Source organism: Bacillus rossius (genome assembly GCF_032445375.1).
Source record: "Bacillus rossius redtenbacheri isolate Brsri chromosome 4 unlocalized genomic scaffold, Brsri_v3 Brsri_v3_scf4_2, whole genome shotgun sequence".
Taxonomy (NCBI): domain Eukaryota; kingdom Metazoa; phylum Arthropoda; class Insecta; order Phasmatodea; family Bacillidae; genus Bacillus; species Bacillus rossius.
This window is the reverse complement of record NW_026962011.1, coordinates 34,650,452-34,664,778: the sequence shown is the minus strand read 5'-3', so window position 1 is coordinate 34,664,778 and position 14,327 is coordinate 34,650,452. Positions and strand designations below refer to the sequence as shown.

The following is a 14,327-nucleotide window of genomic DNA, read 5'->3' as shown; positions in this document are numbered from 1 at the left end:
CTCGTTTCTTTGTGCTGTTTTTATCAGGGGGTGCAAATATGTAGGCTTCACAAGGGGAACCCCAGCGAAAATTATCAAGGGTGGGCCTGAGAGCTTTGCGCATGGGGTTAACCAACACGTCATCTCTGGATATGGTGCTTTTTGTGCAATAAGGGCAGAAAATTTTAAATTTACAGAAAGTTTTCCATTAAATATTGTTTTGATTCTATTATGTTTATAAACCCTTTTCATAGTCACAATTGTACAAGTGCGAACAGGCCCCCACAGTAAGGGGCTTGTTAATTCCAGGGGGGTAGGCCCCTCCCCCTCCGTTCCCTCCTTGAATTATGCCCATGGTTTCAGTGATAGACTTTGAATAAGATTTATATGAGAAGAGTGCGAGATCACAATGCTTGGAAAAGAAGTCAAGCTGATTTTGACTATTGTTTGTGATAAAATTAATTTTAATAAGAATGTCTACTTACGTAAGACCTAGACAACATTACAGATGCTAGTGAAGAAACTATTCAAATGATGATATATCACAAAGTGTTAAAGATGCTAATAATTAAGAAATATACATCTTAAAAATTTACAAATTTTACTTAACAATTCACACTACCATGTAGAAAGCTTTGGGGATGCATGCTGCACGTTTCTTTAACGGAAGCAGTCACTGCTTTAAAAACTTATAAAATATTATGTACTCCATGTAAAAAGTTGCAAAATCAATATAAAGATTACAAATTTATATACTATTATGGAATGGTTAGTGAAAAATCATGCAACAAAAATGTAGTGTCTTTCAGTTAGAAAATATGCTCTAGAACTGTCTAGGATTATGACTGTGCCAGAGAAAAAAGTAAACAAAAATAAGTCCTCTCCCGGTTCTGGAGCTTGGACACCTGGAGTGTGAACATCTGCATCCATCTCTGTTGTCGTTTCATCCAGGGCCCGGATAGCTCTCAGCATTGATAAGGTCCTGAAATGTGTGGCCAGACCTTGGGTGGGTTGGAAGATGGTTCGCTGGCCAGGAATTTAAGTTTTGGTGCGCCGAGACTAGAGAAGTTTTCATCCTCCGTTTTGGAGATGAGACATTGCCGGCGTGAGGTCTCCAGCTAACTACTTGTTGGTAATGGTGAATGCAGCACTTGTAGTTTCCTAATCTATAGCACTGGCAGTACGTAGAACCTTGCGACACAAACCTTCACTTACAAGTTAATGTCAGGTGCACCTTTGCTCACAGTGTGGCTTGAAAAGATTATTCAGTATGGTTTAGCTTAGGTAGTTTCACACGTTGATTCCAACCTGCTTTGCATTCCCTCCCATCAGCAGAAGCAAGAACTCGTTCATCAAAGTTGTTGATTTTCTGTGGACTAACAGCTACAGTGTGCACATTTGCTTACATAATTCATTGCTTCCAATTGCTGGATAATTGCAAAGCCTGAGACATACATTAAGAGTCAAACTGAATGATCTAGTACTCTTGCTCTATTTAAACTTATTTTGTAAATATTTGGTAAAGTTAAGGTAGAAATGATAAGGATAGCCTACAGTATTAGCCTATTTGAAAGTTCTTAAAAGCTGTATTGTCTTAAACTTGATAAAATCAATTTGGCATCAAAAGTGCATACAGTATAAGAATTTTTTTTCTTCCTGTTTACTTATTACAGTCTATATTTCCAATGCTCATTTATCTTCATGCATATCTACTGTTCTTGTACGAAAAATTGTGTAATTTCTTTATGGAGGTATACATGCTTAATTTAAGATATCACCTACACTTAAAGTTTTAAATGACTTGACACAAAGTTGTTTGTAACTTGACTACATTCTTGGCTTTGTAATTATCAAACAATTTAGTAAGTATTACCTATTTTATTGGCTGGCTTCGGAGCCTTGATGTTTTTTCCAAACACTTTCTCGGATGTTCGACCACATCAAAAATCTTCTCTGGTGAATTCTAAAGGTTAGGTATTGCTGATTTAATAAAATGAAAACTGAAACGATCCCGGGTATTTGCTGGATCATTGCGAGCATCGGGTCGAACACGTGGAGCGAGGCAGATGTGACACTGTTGCGGTGCTGCTCGGTGGAGGGAGGTCGCCGCGAGGCGCCGGCGTGCGGGACGAGCGGGGACGGCGGTAGACCGTGGACTGGCTCGCTGCAGGTGATGGGGAGTAAGGCGGTGGGAGGGAGCGGCGGCGGGATGAAGGGAGGAGGAGGCGGCCCCCAGCAGTCGGCCGGCTACGTCGTGTCCCAGCCCCAACAGCTGATCACCACTCAGACTCCCACGACCGCCATGCTAGGCACGGGACAGGCTGCGCAGTTCCTGAGCCCCATACAGGTTCGTGTGTTGGGGGAGGGGGCACGAATCTCTGCCCGCAAGTGTGCACCTAGGCCCTACCTCACCAAGTACTGGAATATGATATTTTTTTTTAAGTCCCGAACAAACGTTAAAATTAAGACTTTGGAGGAACTGTTCACTGTCCATTTAAATACAGTAGTGTCTCGATCAACCGAGTTAATATGCACAACAGCAACCTCAAATAAGCGAAATCTCGAATGACAAGTATATAATTTGAAAATCGTCATGGTTTTCAATTGGCCCATTGGTAACTATTTTCTGTGTAAAATTTTTTCCAAATATTGTTCAGTGTAAATTCTTTCATGTCACGTCATGATTTGCTTTACCGGTAAACTGCATCATTGAGGTTAATTTTTATCAAAATAATTTTCTAGGTTTTCAAGCAAACGTGTTGACAGTCTTTGCCGGGAATGGCGCTCTAGGTCGGCTCAGATAAAATGGAACCTCGGTTAATCAAGATTCTACTGTATGTGAATGTGTAAAATAATGTGGTATTTGTCAAGACCTGTCGCTGGTGTGATGACAAGGCACTGCAATGTTTTTGCGATGAAGCAGTGAGTGAGCTTCAATTTGCTTTGCTTTAGTTAGTTTTGAGTGTAAGACACATGGTATACTATAGTATACAGTACAGTTGCAAGCATTGCCTGCCCCGATTGCAGAAAGACTCCTGCCGCGACTGGGATCAACTCTCCAATGTCTGCGGTTTGTGACACACCTCTTGCTGTGATCTTTGTGTTGAAGACCTTTAGGCCACCTTGAACATAGTTCTGCTAAAATTGTGTGTGAGCTGAGCAAGGTGTTTTAATCGTCACTAGGTTGGCTACTTAAGAAAAGTGGAAGACAGTAGTAATCATGGGGCACAATTTTCTCCCCCAACTTTTTTTAAGATCCATGCTCCCCCCAACATTTGTACATTTATTTATTATGTTTTATACAGATGATGCAGAGTTGACCTTGGTCGCTTTTTAAAATAAAAATTGGAATTAAAATTCTGTATGTGATTTTCAATGATGATAAAAGTTATCTTCTTGAAGAATACAGGTCAGTGTTAATCAGTGTTTAGTTATGAGGGTGCCATCAGACATCTTTGTGTTCAGAACACAGCAAACAGTGAAGATTGCTGACAGGCAAGTTACTGCCAGTCTTGGGGGAAAATGTGCTCTCTTCACATTGAACCTGGTCATTTTGATGTGTACAGCATCATAATGTCTTAAATAGTGTGGCCCAATTACTACTCTCTCTCTCTCTCTCTCTCTCTCTCTGTTTGCCATTTTATTTCGTCACCCTCACTGTAACTAGGTCAAGAAAAACACAAATTATGTTTTTTTCTTATGAATTTCAAGGTGATGTGTTAAAATAGGTCTCAAAATGTTTTATTTTTCTTTCAGTTAATATTTTTACTTACTGTATGTTTGTTTTGCATTCCCTACTTTTTTTGCATGTACAGTTCACACATTTTTTTTAAAGTTAACCTGCAAGTTTTGTCTTTTATGTGACTTGTAATTTTAGATAATAGTTTAACAGGCAGGAATCATGACTTCACGCATGGTCTACCTGGGTGTGTATAAAGCATGTTGTGCAACGGTTTGAAGCATGTCTACAAAAGACATTCGTTGTTTTCAGTCTATGTAGCTGCATGATAAAGATGGTAACCAGAGAAATTTGGCTGAAGAGTTTGTTACAATATCTTTATTTTTTTAATATATCTGTATGTTACTACTTTTATTTTGTAATTTGGCCCAAATTTGTCAGCTTTTTCTGCGGGAGGAAACAAAATTCCTAAGCCATTTTTTAAAATTTGGTATATATATATATACATATTTTACTGCGAAAGTTTAAAACTTCTGTCTGTATTATGGTACACCTCATTTACATTCTTCATTATTCTTATCTTAAATCTCTTACAATTCGTTGCCATCTGCATTCTCATCTAATTCGTTTCTGGTATATTTTTATCCTCTTTGTTGTTGGTTGTCAAGAGATAAATTTCTACCGTAACTGTAGTCATTGAAAAAAGAAAATACCAAGGAGTCTTCCTAGTTGTATGTAATACAAGATAACAATGTCCTGTACTACCAAAATAAAAAAAAACTAAATTTTAAGGGAACAATTCACAAACACTACGAAGTTGTCCAGTATTTCATACATTGACTAATAGAGGAGCTCCTGTCCTGCAAATTTCTTAAACGAAGAGCTCGGGTATAGCTCAGTAAAACTGATATGGTAAGGCAAACTTAAGTGTATTGTTGTTGCACTGTATGTAAAAACCTCTTTTTTGGAAGTTTTTTCGAAACATTCCGATATCCTTCGGCAATGTAACGGAACCAAGTGACTTTAGGGTGGTGTCAGTTGTTCAAAAATTGAAATTTGCTAGGAATGTAAATATGTATTTAATTACAGTGCCAGTTATGATTATCATTTCAAAATGAAACATTTACAATAAGGCAAGGCATGAAACTATATATGAAGGAAGGTAGTCAACTAATTAACTGGCGATAACTCTTCTCTCCCTTTTGCATTAATTTATTGTGGTTTTTTTGGAAATATTCTCCATCCTTCCTTCCCACTTAAAACTGTTGGATATTTGGCAACTATTTTGCTCAGTCAGTTGAACTTCAGCTTTTCGTCTGTTTTGCAGTCTCTGAATTTTCTAACGGAATCTGTTCGACAGTTTGAGAATGAGCCAGCGGTGTTGTCTCGCTAGTATTTTCACGACTATCGAGATGAAAAAATTCGGCAAGATGTTTCTGAAGTACATGTTTTCACTGTAACCTTCACATTCATGTGTATCATGTGGCAGGATGCTTATTGTATTTAAGTCATTGTTCCGGTTCACTTCGCTCACAGTATCGCCTGATAACCGTAAGCTAAATGGATGTTTGTAATTGTGTTGTTTTTTGTGTTTTGAGCTGTGCATGCGCTAGGCAGTACCCCGCAGTGCATGGTCGTGTGTGTTACCGCTTGTGCCCGTGGCCCTGGTCAATCTAGTACACTACTTGTGGCGGTGGTCGGGCTGTGCAGCAGAACAGTCAGCCCATGCAGTTCTCGCCCTGGCAGTTCGGTGGCCCCTCGTTGCCCCAGGGCATAACGTGGGCCACCGCATCAGGGGGGCTCCAGCCCCCCACCCTGCTCACCACTCAGAACCCCATCTTCATCAGGAGCCAGCAGGACGGCACGGGCATGTTCATACAGAGCCCGCCGCCCCAGCTGCAGTCGCACAATCGTGAGTCTGGTGGAACGTAAAATCACCTCGTTACCAGTTATAGTTTTCAGAAGGTAATTTACTTTCAGGAGTAAACTACTTCTGCGTATTATACTGCAGAAAAATATAGCACCAAAAGTTTCCTGTACCATTAACCTAAACATCCTTCTTTTAATATGTATTGGGGGTTATTAGACTTTCCCATTTAATAATTTCTGTCTTTAAACAGTGGCAGAAAAATTCACTTGAATGAACAATGATATTTTTAAAAAATTTTAAACTAGGAGAGAAATTTCATTTATGCTATTTTGTATTTGTATTAGTTTTGTGAAGCATTCTATAAACTTCTAAGACCATGAATTACATCAGTGAACACGGACACTGTATTGACATGTTAAGAGGTTTAAATGCGGAAGTTGCCACGTAGTATACATATATCTATAGTCATAATCGTTTTAACCTAAGTCAGTATCATGGTATCGAAAATGTGCACAGTAGCTGCTTACTTTCTGCTTTTATCTATGACTAAAGTAATGGGACTGAAAAACAAAGGTAAATAAACGTTTAGGATTTGAGAGAATATTTTCAGTAAATGTGATTGTAATATTGTGGAACTAAAGTACAGTTTGCGTGGCCACTGTTAACCACCAAAATGAAAATATAAATAGTAAAAAAATGTTAGTGTGAGCTTAATTTGTCAATATTCCACAGGCAATAGCTCAGTAATGTTTATCTTTGTACTTATTCTAATACCATTCCCCAAAATATTATTCCTTTTATATATCTTTATTAAGTAAATTAAAAACATATCATGTATTCATCTGGAAAACGTAGTTCATGAAATGAATATAAATTCATAGTTTGCCATATTAAGGACCAAAAACTATGGTGAAGTGCAAAATTTGCAGAAAACTACAATATTCTGCTGTTTTTAAAGTTTTTCCAGAAATTTCTCAACTTTTTTTCTGGCATGTTTTACATCATTCTGCAAGCTGGTATTGTGATACTTCAAGTAGTTTATCATTCTAAGTATAAATATAATAAAATGATACTGTAAAATGGGTTGGTTGGTATAGGTTAGCAACAAATTAAAATCTGTAAAATCATTATAAATTGCCAATTTAAAATGTAGTTTACAAACTCAAAAACAAACAAGTTCTATGAAAAAGAATATTCATTCTTAAAATTTTTATTTTTTGAACCTTATTTCAATCTTTTTGACTCTTGAAACCTGGGGTTGGATTTGAGGAGTGGATCGAGGCACTCTTTGAGATTAGAATTTGGGATTCGGGATTCGACCCATCACCAATATAGTTTTTTTTTTCCAAAACAATGTTATACTTTATCTTGCATCCAAATGAATTATTCCTTTAAACTTTATTAAAATTAATGTAAGCTTTTTTTTAGGTTATTTTTAATTTATTTATGTCAGTTGCAATTTTTTAAATGTTTACATGGGTCAAATACTGCACGTAGATTAAAGTGACTAGGTGCACTCACACATAAAACTTGTTTTTGTGAGTGCTTAATGGTCCTGTTTAATTTAGCGAATTTATTATTATTATTATTATTATTATCATCATCATTATTATTATTATCATCATCATCATTATTATTATCATTATCATCATTATTTTTATCATTATTACCATCATCATTATCATTATTATTATCATAATTATCATTATTATTATCATCATTATCATTATCATCATTATTATCATCATTATTATCATTATTATCATCATTATCATCATTATTATCATCATCAGCATCATCATTATTATCATTATTATTATCATTATCATCATCATTATTATCATCATCATTATTATTATCATCATTATCATCATCATCATTATTATTATTATTTATTATTATTAGCTATGCGGCCTGCCGGCCAAGCTCAATGGTGCGAATCGAACCGCATGAATCTGGATGCGGGCGCTCAGTTTGAATGCAGTATGAGCGGGACCAGGATTGCACTGTGTTTCACGGGAGCGGGGGGTGGTTGCAGAGACCCTGACGGCCGCGCAGGCTGCCATGCAGGGCTCCCAGCAGATGGCGGGCAAGCCGCGCCCCGCCATGGAGATCCAGGCCAACATCCAGCCCAAGGCGGCGGTGCCGCGCGCACTCTCCAACATCCTCCCCTCCATGGGCGCGGCCAGCGGCGTGCGGCCGGCGAGCTCCGTCTCCACCCAGACGGGCAGCTCCGCGCAAGTGAACGCTGCCCAGGTGCAGACCCAGAAGACCCAGGTGACGAGTGTAGGCTGCCTCCCCCTTCCCTTGCTCGCCGGGGCCCTGACTGTACCTTCCCCTCCACGCTGCAGGACTAAAAACATCGCCCACTTTTTCAAATTAAAAAATTAATTTTTGTTTGCAAATAAGTTAAATATTTATTGTCTTAATGGTTGTGAATTTACTAATTAGAAAAAGGAACTTACGTAATACGTAAATGTAAATAGATGTGTAAATTTTTATTCGTTCAAAATCTTCAACCTCTGAAAGTACCTAGTTCATAGATTTCTTAAAATTTTAACACGTTGCATTTGAATACGCACATGGTTTTTGTATACCTGTATCATTCCTGTGACAGGTAAAATATAGATGTATACAAACTAATGTTTGTGTGTTCATCATCCGTATTGTAAAGACACAGATTAGTTAGGAAGATATAGTTACGTATAGAGAGATATATATATATAGGTAAAGATAGAGGGAGATATACAGATGTATGGGGAGATAGTGAGGATATATAGATGTGTGTATATATGTGTATATATAAATGTGTGTGTGTAGATGGGGATATAGATATAAACACAGATACATAGAGAGTTATAGAAAGAGATATAGTGATTTATATAAAAATTTATAGAGTGAGAGGGATGTTTTGTATGTGTGTACATACTTAAAATAAATTACAAAACACATTCTACCCTTTAAATGGTTGTTTAAGAAACGTAAGTTTCCAGAATCAATACATATTGTAGTTTCATTTATATAATTACATGTTAAAAATACAATATCTTGGGCAATAGTAACACGATAGATATGAAGAAAAAATTGACCTAGTAAACTACAGAGGTTATCAATGTTAAATTAATTTTTTTTCCACCTCATATGTTTTCCGTCAAATCTTTTTCTCTAATATTGAATCCTTCAAATACTAAGGATTTGATTGTATTTGAGGATTTGAATGGCCAAGTCCATCTTAAAATAATTGTTTACATTTAAGAACATATAGATTATAGGTGTGCGTTGAAATGTTTGGCAATTCAGTACTGCCAACTGCCGTTCAAAAACATTTCTGTTTATTGATACGAGTGTTGCAGAATATGCAGGAAGACACCATATTTACAGGAATTTGTGTTAATGACTAATTTCATGCATAATTAACTAACATTTAAAGGAAGAGATATAAAACTGATGGATATCATATTGTTTCAAATTATTTTTTGTGCTTGCATCACCAAAGTTATGGTTTACCGTGGCATGTGGCATAATAAAAATTAGAAATAAGTGGTGCTGTTTACAATGGCAGACGAAGCTGCTGAAGTTGCCATAGCCACACTCGAAAATTTTTAGTAAATCTTCACAATATTCACTTTAAACTTTTAGTTATCAGTCTAAACTCCTGTCTGATGATATGTTATAAAATTCAGCGCTGTTGCAATGTGAATTGCGAGATTTGTTTTCACATAAAGCAGGAAATTAATGCATTAATACTACTGTAGGGAACATGACTAAAAGTAAAAAGAAAGTTACATATGAAAATTCGCGGGCGTGCGGGAATAAGGGGATAAGTCAAATATTGGCAAAAATGGTTTTTTTATGGTATGAAATAAAGGAGAACAAGCTCTACAAAATGGTCCAAATGGGTTAAGTCTAGCACCCTTGTGTGTTATTTTATGGCACTGAACTTTTGGAATGATTAATTACTGATCTTGCATACTTGGAAGAACTTTAAATGTTTAATATCTTAATTTAAGTAATTTTGACATATCCCCTTTTTCCCACGCACCCGCGAATTTGTATGTCTCAAGTAAGTAAAAATGAGGTTCTATTGTATTCTAATGAAGACTTTGTATTCATCACCATCATCCTTAAAAGAATTAAGTTTACTGGTGGTATTGTTTGCAATCAGACTTGCTGTTAATACAGTAACTGTTTTTGCTGCAGGCGAAAGTGCGATCGAAGCCCACCATGAGCCGTGCATCGCCCGCACCGAGTGCCCAGAAGGCGGATGCTGCCAACCAGACCAAGCCGCAGAGCGGCAGCCCCGCAGCACAGCAGCCCCAGCAGATGGCCACGTCCACCACTGCCACGAAGATGATCGTGACCAACGTCAGCACAGGGATGACCGGGGTGACGATGACCGGAGTTGGGTCGCCTGTGTCCGCGGAGAAGGCCCAGCAGACTATGATGGCTCAGGCGGGAGCTGCAAAGACACTCATGCAACAGCAGCAGGTGGCCATGCAGCAGCAACAGCAGCAACAGCAACAGCAACAGCAACAGCAACAGCAACAGACTCAGATGGCTGTCCAGCAGCAGCAGCAGATAAACATGCAGCAGCAACAGCAACTGCAGCAGATGCAGCATTTCCAACAACAACTTCAACAGCAACAGCAACAGCAGCAACAACAACAGCAGCAGCAACAGCATCAGCAGCAGGTTCAGACCATGCAACAGCAACTGCAGGCAGCACAGCAGGTCCCACAGCAACAGTCACCGCAGCCTCAACAGATACAACTGCAAGTGCAGCAGCAGGTGCAACCACAGGTGCAGCCCCAGTCTCAACCTCAGCAACAGCTGCAGACCCAGCAACAACAGCTGCAGACCCAACAACAACAACAACAGCAGCAGCAGCTGCAGAACCAGCAACAGCAGCAGCTGCAGAACCAGCAACAGCAGCAGCTGCAGAACCAGCAACAGCAGCAGCTGCAGAACCAGCAACAGCAGCAGCTGCAGAACCAGCAACAGCAGCAGCTGCAGAACCAGCAACAACAGCAGCTGCAACCACAACAGCAAGTGCAGCAGTTGCAGCCAAAACCTGTCATAGGTTAGTCACATCAATGTTTGTAGTGTTAATTGGTGGTTCTGTTCAGTGCCTCGTGTCTGATATGTATAATCTATTATGTTGGTATGATTTTAGTAGGACCCTATTTTTTTAATTATTTTCTTCCTTCCAATTTTATTTTCTTGTATTTTGCAATCCTTCTATCCAATAAAAATTAAAGGCTACTTATTGTACAACTGTAAATCATCCTTTTTTTTTTTTATTTAAAAAATTTTTCTCCTGGATCCTTGTAAAGTATAAAATCCTAAAGTGTTTTAACACGTGTTTGGAATCAACTGGAAAAGCACACTTTATTAATTTGTAGGAAATGCTAGGGTGTATGATAGTCTCTCTGACACCGAGTGTCTTTGGTATTAGGTACCGCAGGTCGGTGCTTGCGGCCGTGGTAGAAGGGGGGTGTGTTGCCCGCAGGCATCGCGGTGGTGTCGCAGCAGCAGCAGCAGCAGCAGCAGCAGGAGCAGCAGCGGCCGGCCTGCGCGCCCGTCCACTCGGCCACGAGCCCCGGCCCCGCGCACGTCGCCACCCCCGCCTCCTCCTTCCCCCACGTCGGGGCACGCGGCGGCCCAGGCCACCCAGACGTCCAAGGACGACGCGATGGGCGGCAAGCCAGGCGAGGAGCCGGCGCAGGAGGCGGCCGTGCAGATGGAGGTGGAAGAGAGCGCTGAGCCGGAGGGTGAGTGCCCCCCTCTCGCCCTCCCGGCCCTCTCTGGCCTCCTCCCCCGCAGGCAACCTTCCGTCACAAATATCGTACTGGGTTCATGTCGGCTAGCCTTCTGCGATTCCCCGTTTTCCTCATTGGTGACACATTTCAAGCAAAACATAAAATTATTCAAATGTACAAAATATTTTAAGAAATATTTTTTTAAATACAGTGAAACCCCTTATTTACGTTACCGTTATTTACGTTTTCCCGTTATTTGCACTATATTCTTCAGGTCCCGTTTGGTTCCCATTTAATCCAATACAATACTTTCACGCGAATTACGTCTCAAAAATCTAATCCATCCCGCTATTTACGTCACGTAACAACGATAGTAGGCCTAAAAACATTGTGAAAAACGTAACTTTTATAGTCGGCAGTGAACATTTTAAATCGCAAAATAAACATATTTTATAACATGAAAAGTTACTTTTATTTCTAAACATATAATAATTTAAGCCTAGGCGTGTAAAAGTCTGAGTAATTATAGCAGGAGGCAATCTAAAATTTACTCGGGAAAAACGTAAACTCACGAATGTATAAACGTTCTGTTACTATATTTATGTCACAACTTAGCCGAAATACTGGTACGAGACATAAACCTCACTAGATAAAATGAGCGGAGTCTTGGTAACTGTTTTAAACGTATTTTATAATTTCGGAAGTATTGTACAGTTGACGCATATTTTTTAAACTAACCATTTATATCTGGGGATCGTAAATAATTAATTATCGGTATCAAGACATCAAGGTGAACGTAAACTTGAACAAGTCACGGCAGCGAGAAAACTGGTGCGTATACCAATAAACTGGTATTAGAACTGGACAAAACTGGTACACGGGAGGTGGAGCTTATATTTTTTTCCGCTAAGCTCGCATCTATTGGCTGGCTGCTGATGGAACGTCTTGAGTCTGGGCGGAGCGTTGAGTGAATTATACTGCGCATGCGCAGCTCAGACAACAGAGAGAGCCAGCCGGCGGCTACGCCGCGCCATAACAGCTGATTGAGTACGATGACCTTTCTCCGCGCACGGCGCGCTATTGAAGGTAAATTTACAATTTGCGGCCCTTTTATTTAAATTTTTTTTACTGTGGTGCAATGCGTATGTGTAATGTAGCCCGCATTTGTTATGAACGCTGCAGGATGCGACTGTATTTTAATTAACTTTAACGTATTTCTTGCTTTTCCCTTTATTTACACTTTCCCGCTTTTTACACTTTTTTACTTTGCCCTCATGAAAAGTGCAAATAAGGGGTTTTGCTGTAAACTGTGAAATTTGGGTTTGTTTACAACTCACTGTCAGGATTTGCAGCAATATATAAGGTTGAATTTGAAGATGGTCATCTCCAAATTGCCTCCCACTCTTTAGAACTATGTACAATGAAACCCTGATTATCCGTTTTCCAATGGACCATGAGTAAAAAACGGATAATCCAGGAAATCCTACAATGTGAGAACACACTCTAAAAGTTACCAAATGCACAATGCATGTACTATTGCAAAAACTTTCAGTGAATTAGTTAGGTATTTCCATAAACTGACACCAGCAGCACACTGTATATACACTATCAGTATTGGGAAATTATACTTCATTAATTTTTTTAAATGAACAAAACAAAATAAACTTCAAATTTGTATGTTTTAAGGAAGTAATTACGTATGTATTATTCAAAATTTAAAAGGTACATACTCACCACATGTTATAAGATGCACACTTCTTTCTTATTTATAATGCAGAGAAATTATAAGATGAGTTTTTATGCAGCAAAATATTTTTGGTGTTGGTAATCACAAGTTTGTTATTATTAATACAATGTACAATAAGAAATACACTTATTTAAATCAAATAAAAGGGGGAAATAATGTACAAATAAACTGTAATTAACACAAGTCTCACATCCTCCTTGACACTTATTTTTTAGTGAAGAAGTCTTGTATTTTTGTTTGCTTGGTATCAGAACTTCTTTTAAGACTGAACAGCAAGGTTTGCATCATTGAAATTCTGTCTTCTTCCAAATCTCCGAGCTTCTGTGCATAGCAAAATACCTTCACTTTGTCGAAAGCAGCTAGTGCTTCCGAGAATGAAGGTACCTCTTCTCCATCATCTTTATTTGCTTCTTCTTCACTTTCTTCCTTTTGTCCTTGAGCATCGCTACACAACATCTCAATGCTCACCTCACCACACGTAGCAAGATCATCGTCCAGACTGCAGTAGGTTTCGAAGCCAACATCTTCACCCAGCTTTTCCCAATCTTTTTCGAACTCCTTGTCACTCTCCGTCACAATTTCATCAACTGGTGAAATTACCTTTCCAACGCCACATTTCTGGAAGCAGTGGGAAATTGTTGTCGCTGTTATGTTTTTCCACGAAACTGACAAATAGTGGATGGCCTGGAACACATTGATTTTAAATGGTTTACCTGACTTCTCCTCTCTGGCATCTAGCAGACCCACTGCCTTCCGCACAAGCATTTTTCTGTATTGTTGCTTGAAGCACTTTATTACTCCTGCATCCAATGGCTGCAACACACTAGTGCAGTTTGCAGGGTAGAAGACTACTCGCACATTTCGTAAAAAAGACATGTCCTTCGGGTGAGCTGCGCAGTTGTCCACAAACAGAATGATTTTGCGACAGTAAGTGCCCATGCTGGAGTCTAGTTCACACAAAATGATCTAAAAATATCAGCAGTTACCCATGCCTTTTTATTGGCGTGGTATGTAACTGGCAGTGTTTTAACATTTTTAAAACACCTTGGCTTTGCTGATTTTCCCACTACAATGTGTTTCCTTTTGTCACTTACATCACTATTTGCACATAACAACACAGTTATTCTTTCTTTCGATTGCTTTCCTCCATGGCAAGATTCACCTTTTAATGAAAAGGTTTTGTCGGGGAGATAGTTGAAGAACAGCCCTGTCTCATCAGCATTGTAGATGTCCCTTGGAGAATATCCATCTAATAACTGTGGAAGTTGTTCCAGCCACTGCTCAGTAGTATCT

The 14,327-nt window shown here is 39.0% G+C and overlaps 1 protein-coding gene across 1 annotated transcript in view; it reads left to right on the top strand.

Moving 5' to 3' along the window:
• LOC134541830 (putative uncharacterized protein DDB_G0271606) overlaps positions 1–14,327 on the top strand; it is a 61,638-nt gene that overhangs the window by 24,605 nt on the left and 22,706 nt on the right. The window contains exons 8-12 of the mRNA XM_063385525.1: positions 2,150–2,326; positions 5,336–5,570; positions 7,567–7,805; positions 9,729–10,608; positions 11,038–11,286. Coding sequence (XP_063241595.1) covers positions 2,150–2,326; positions 5,336–5,570; positions 7,567–7,805; positions 9,729–10,608; positions 11,038–11,286 — 1,780 coding nt within the window. The remainder of the gene's footprint in view (positions 1–2,149; positions 2,327–5,335; positions 5,571–7,566; positions 7,806–9,728; positions 10,609–11,037; positions 11,287–14,327) is intronic.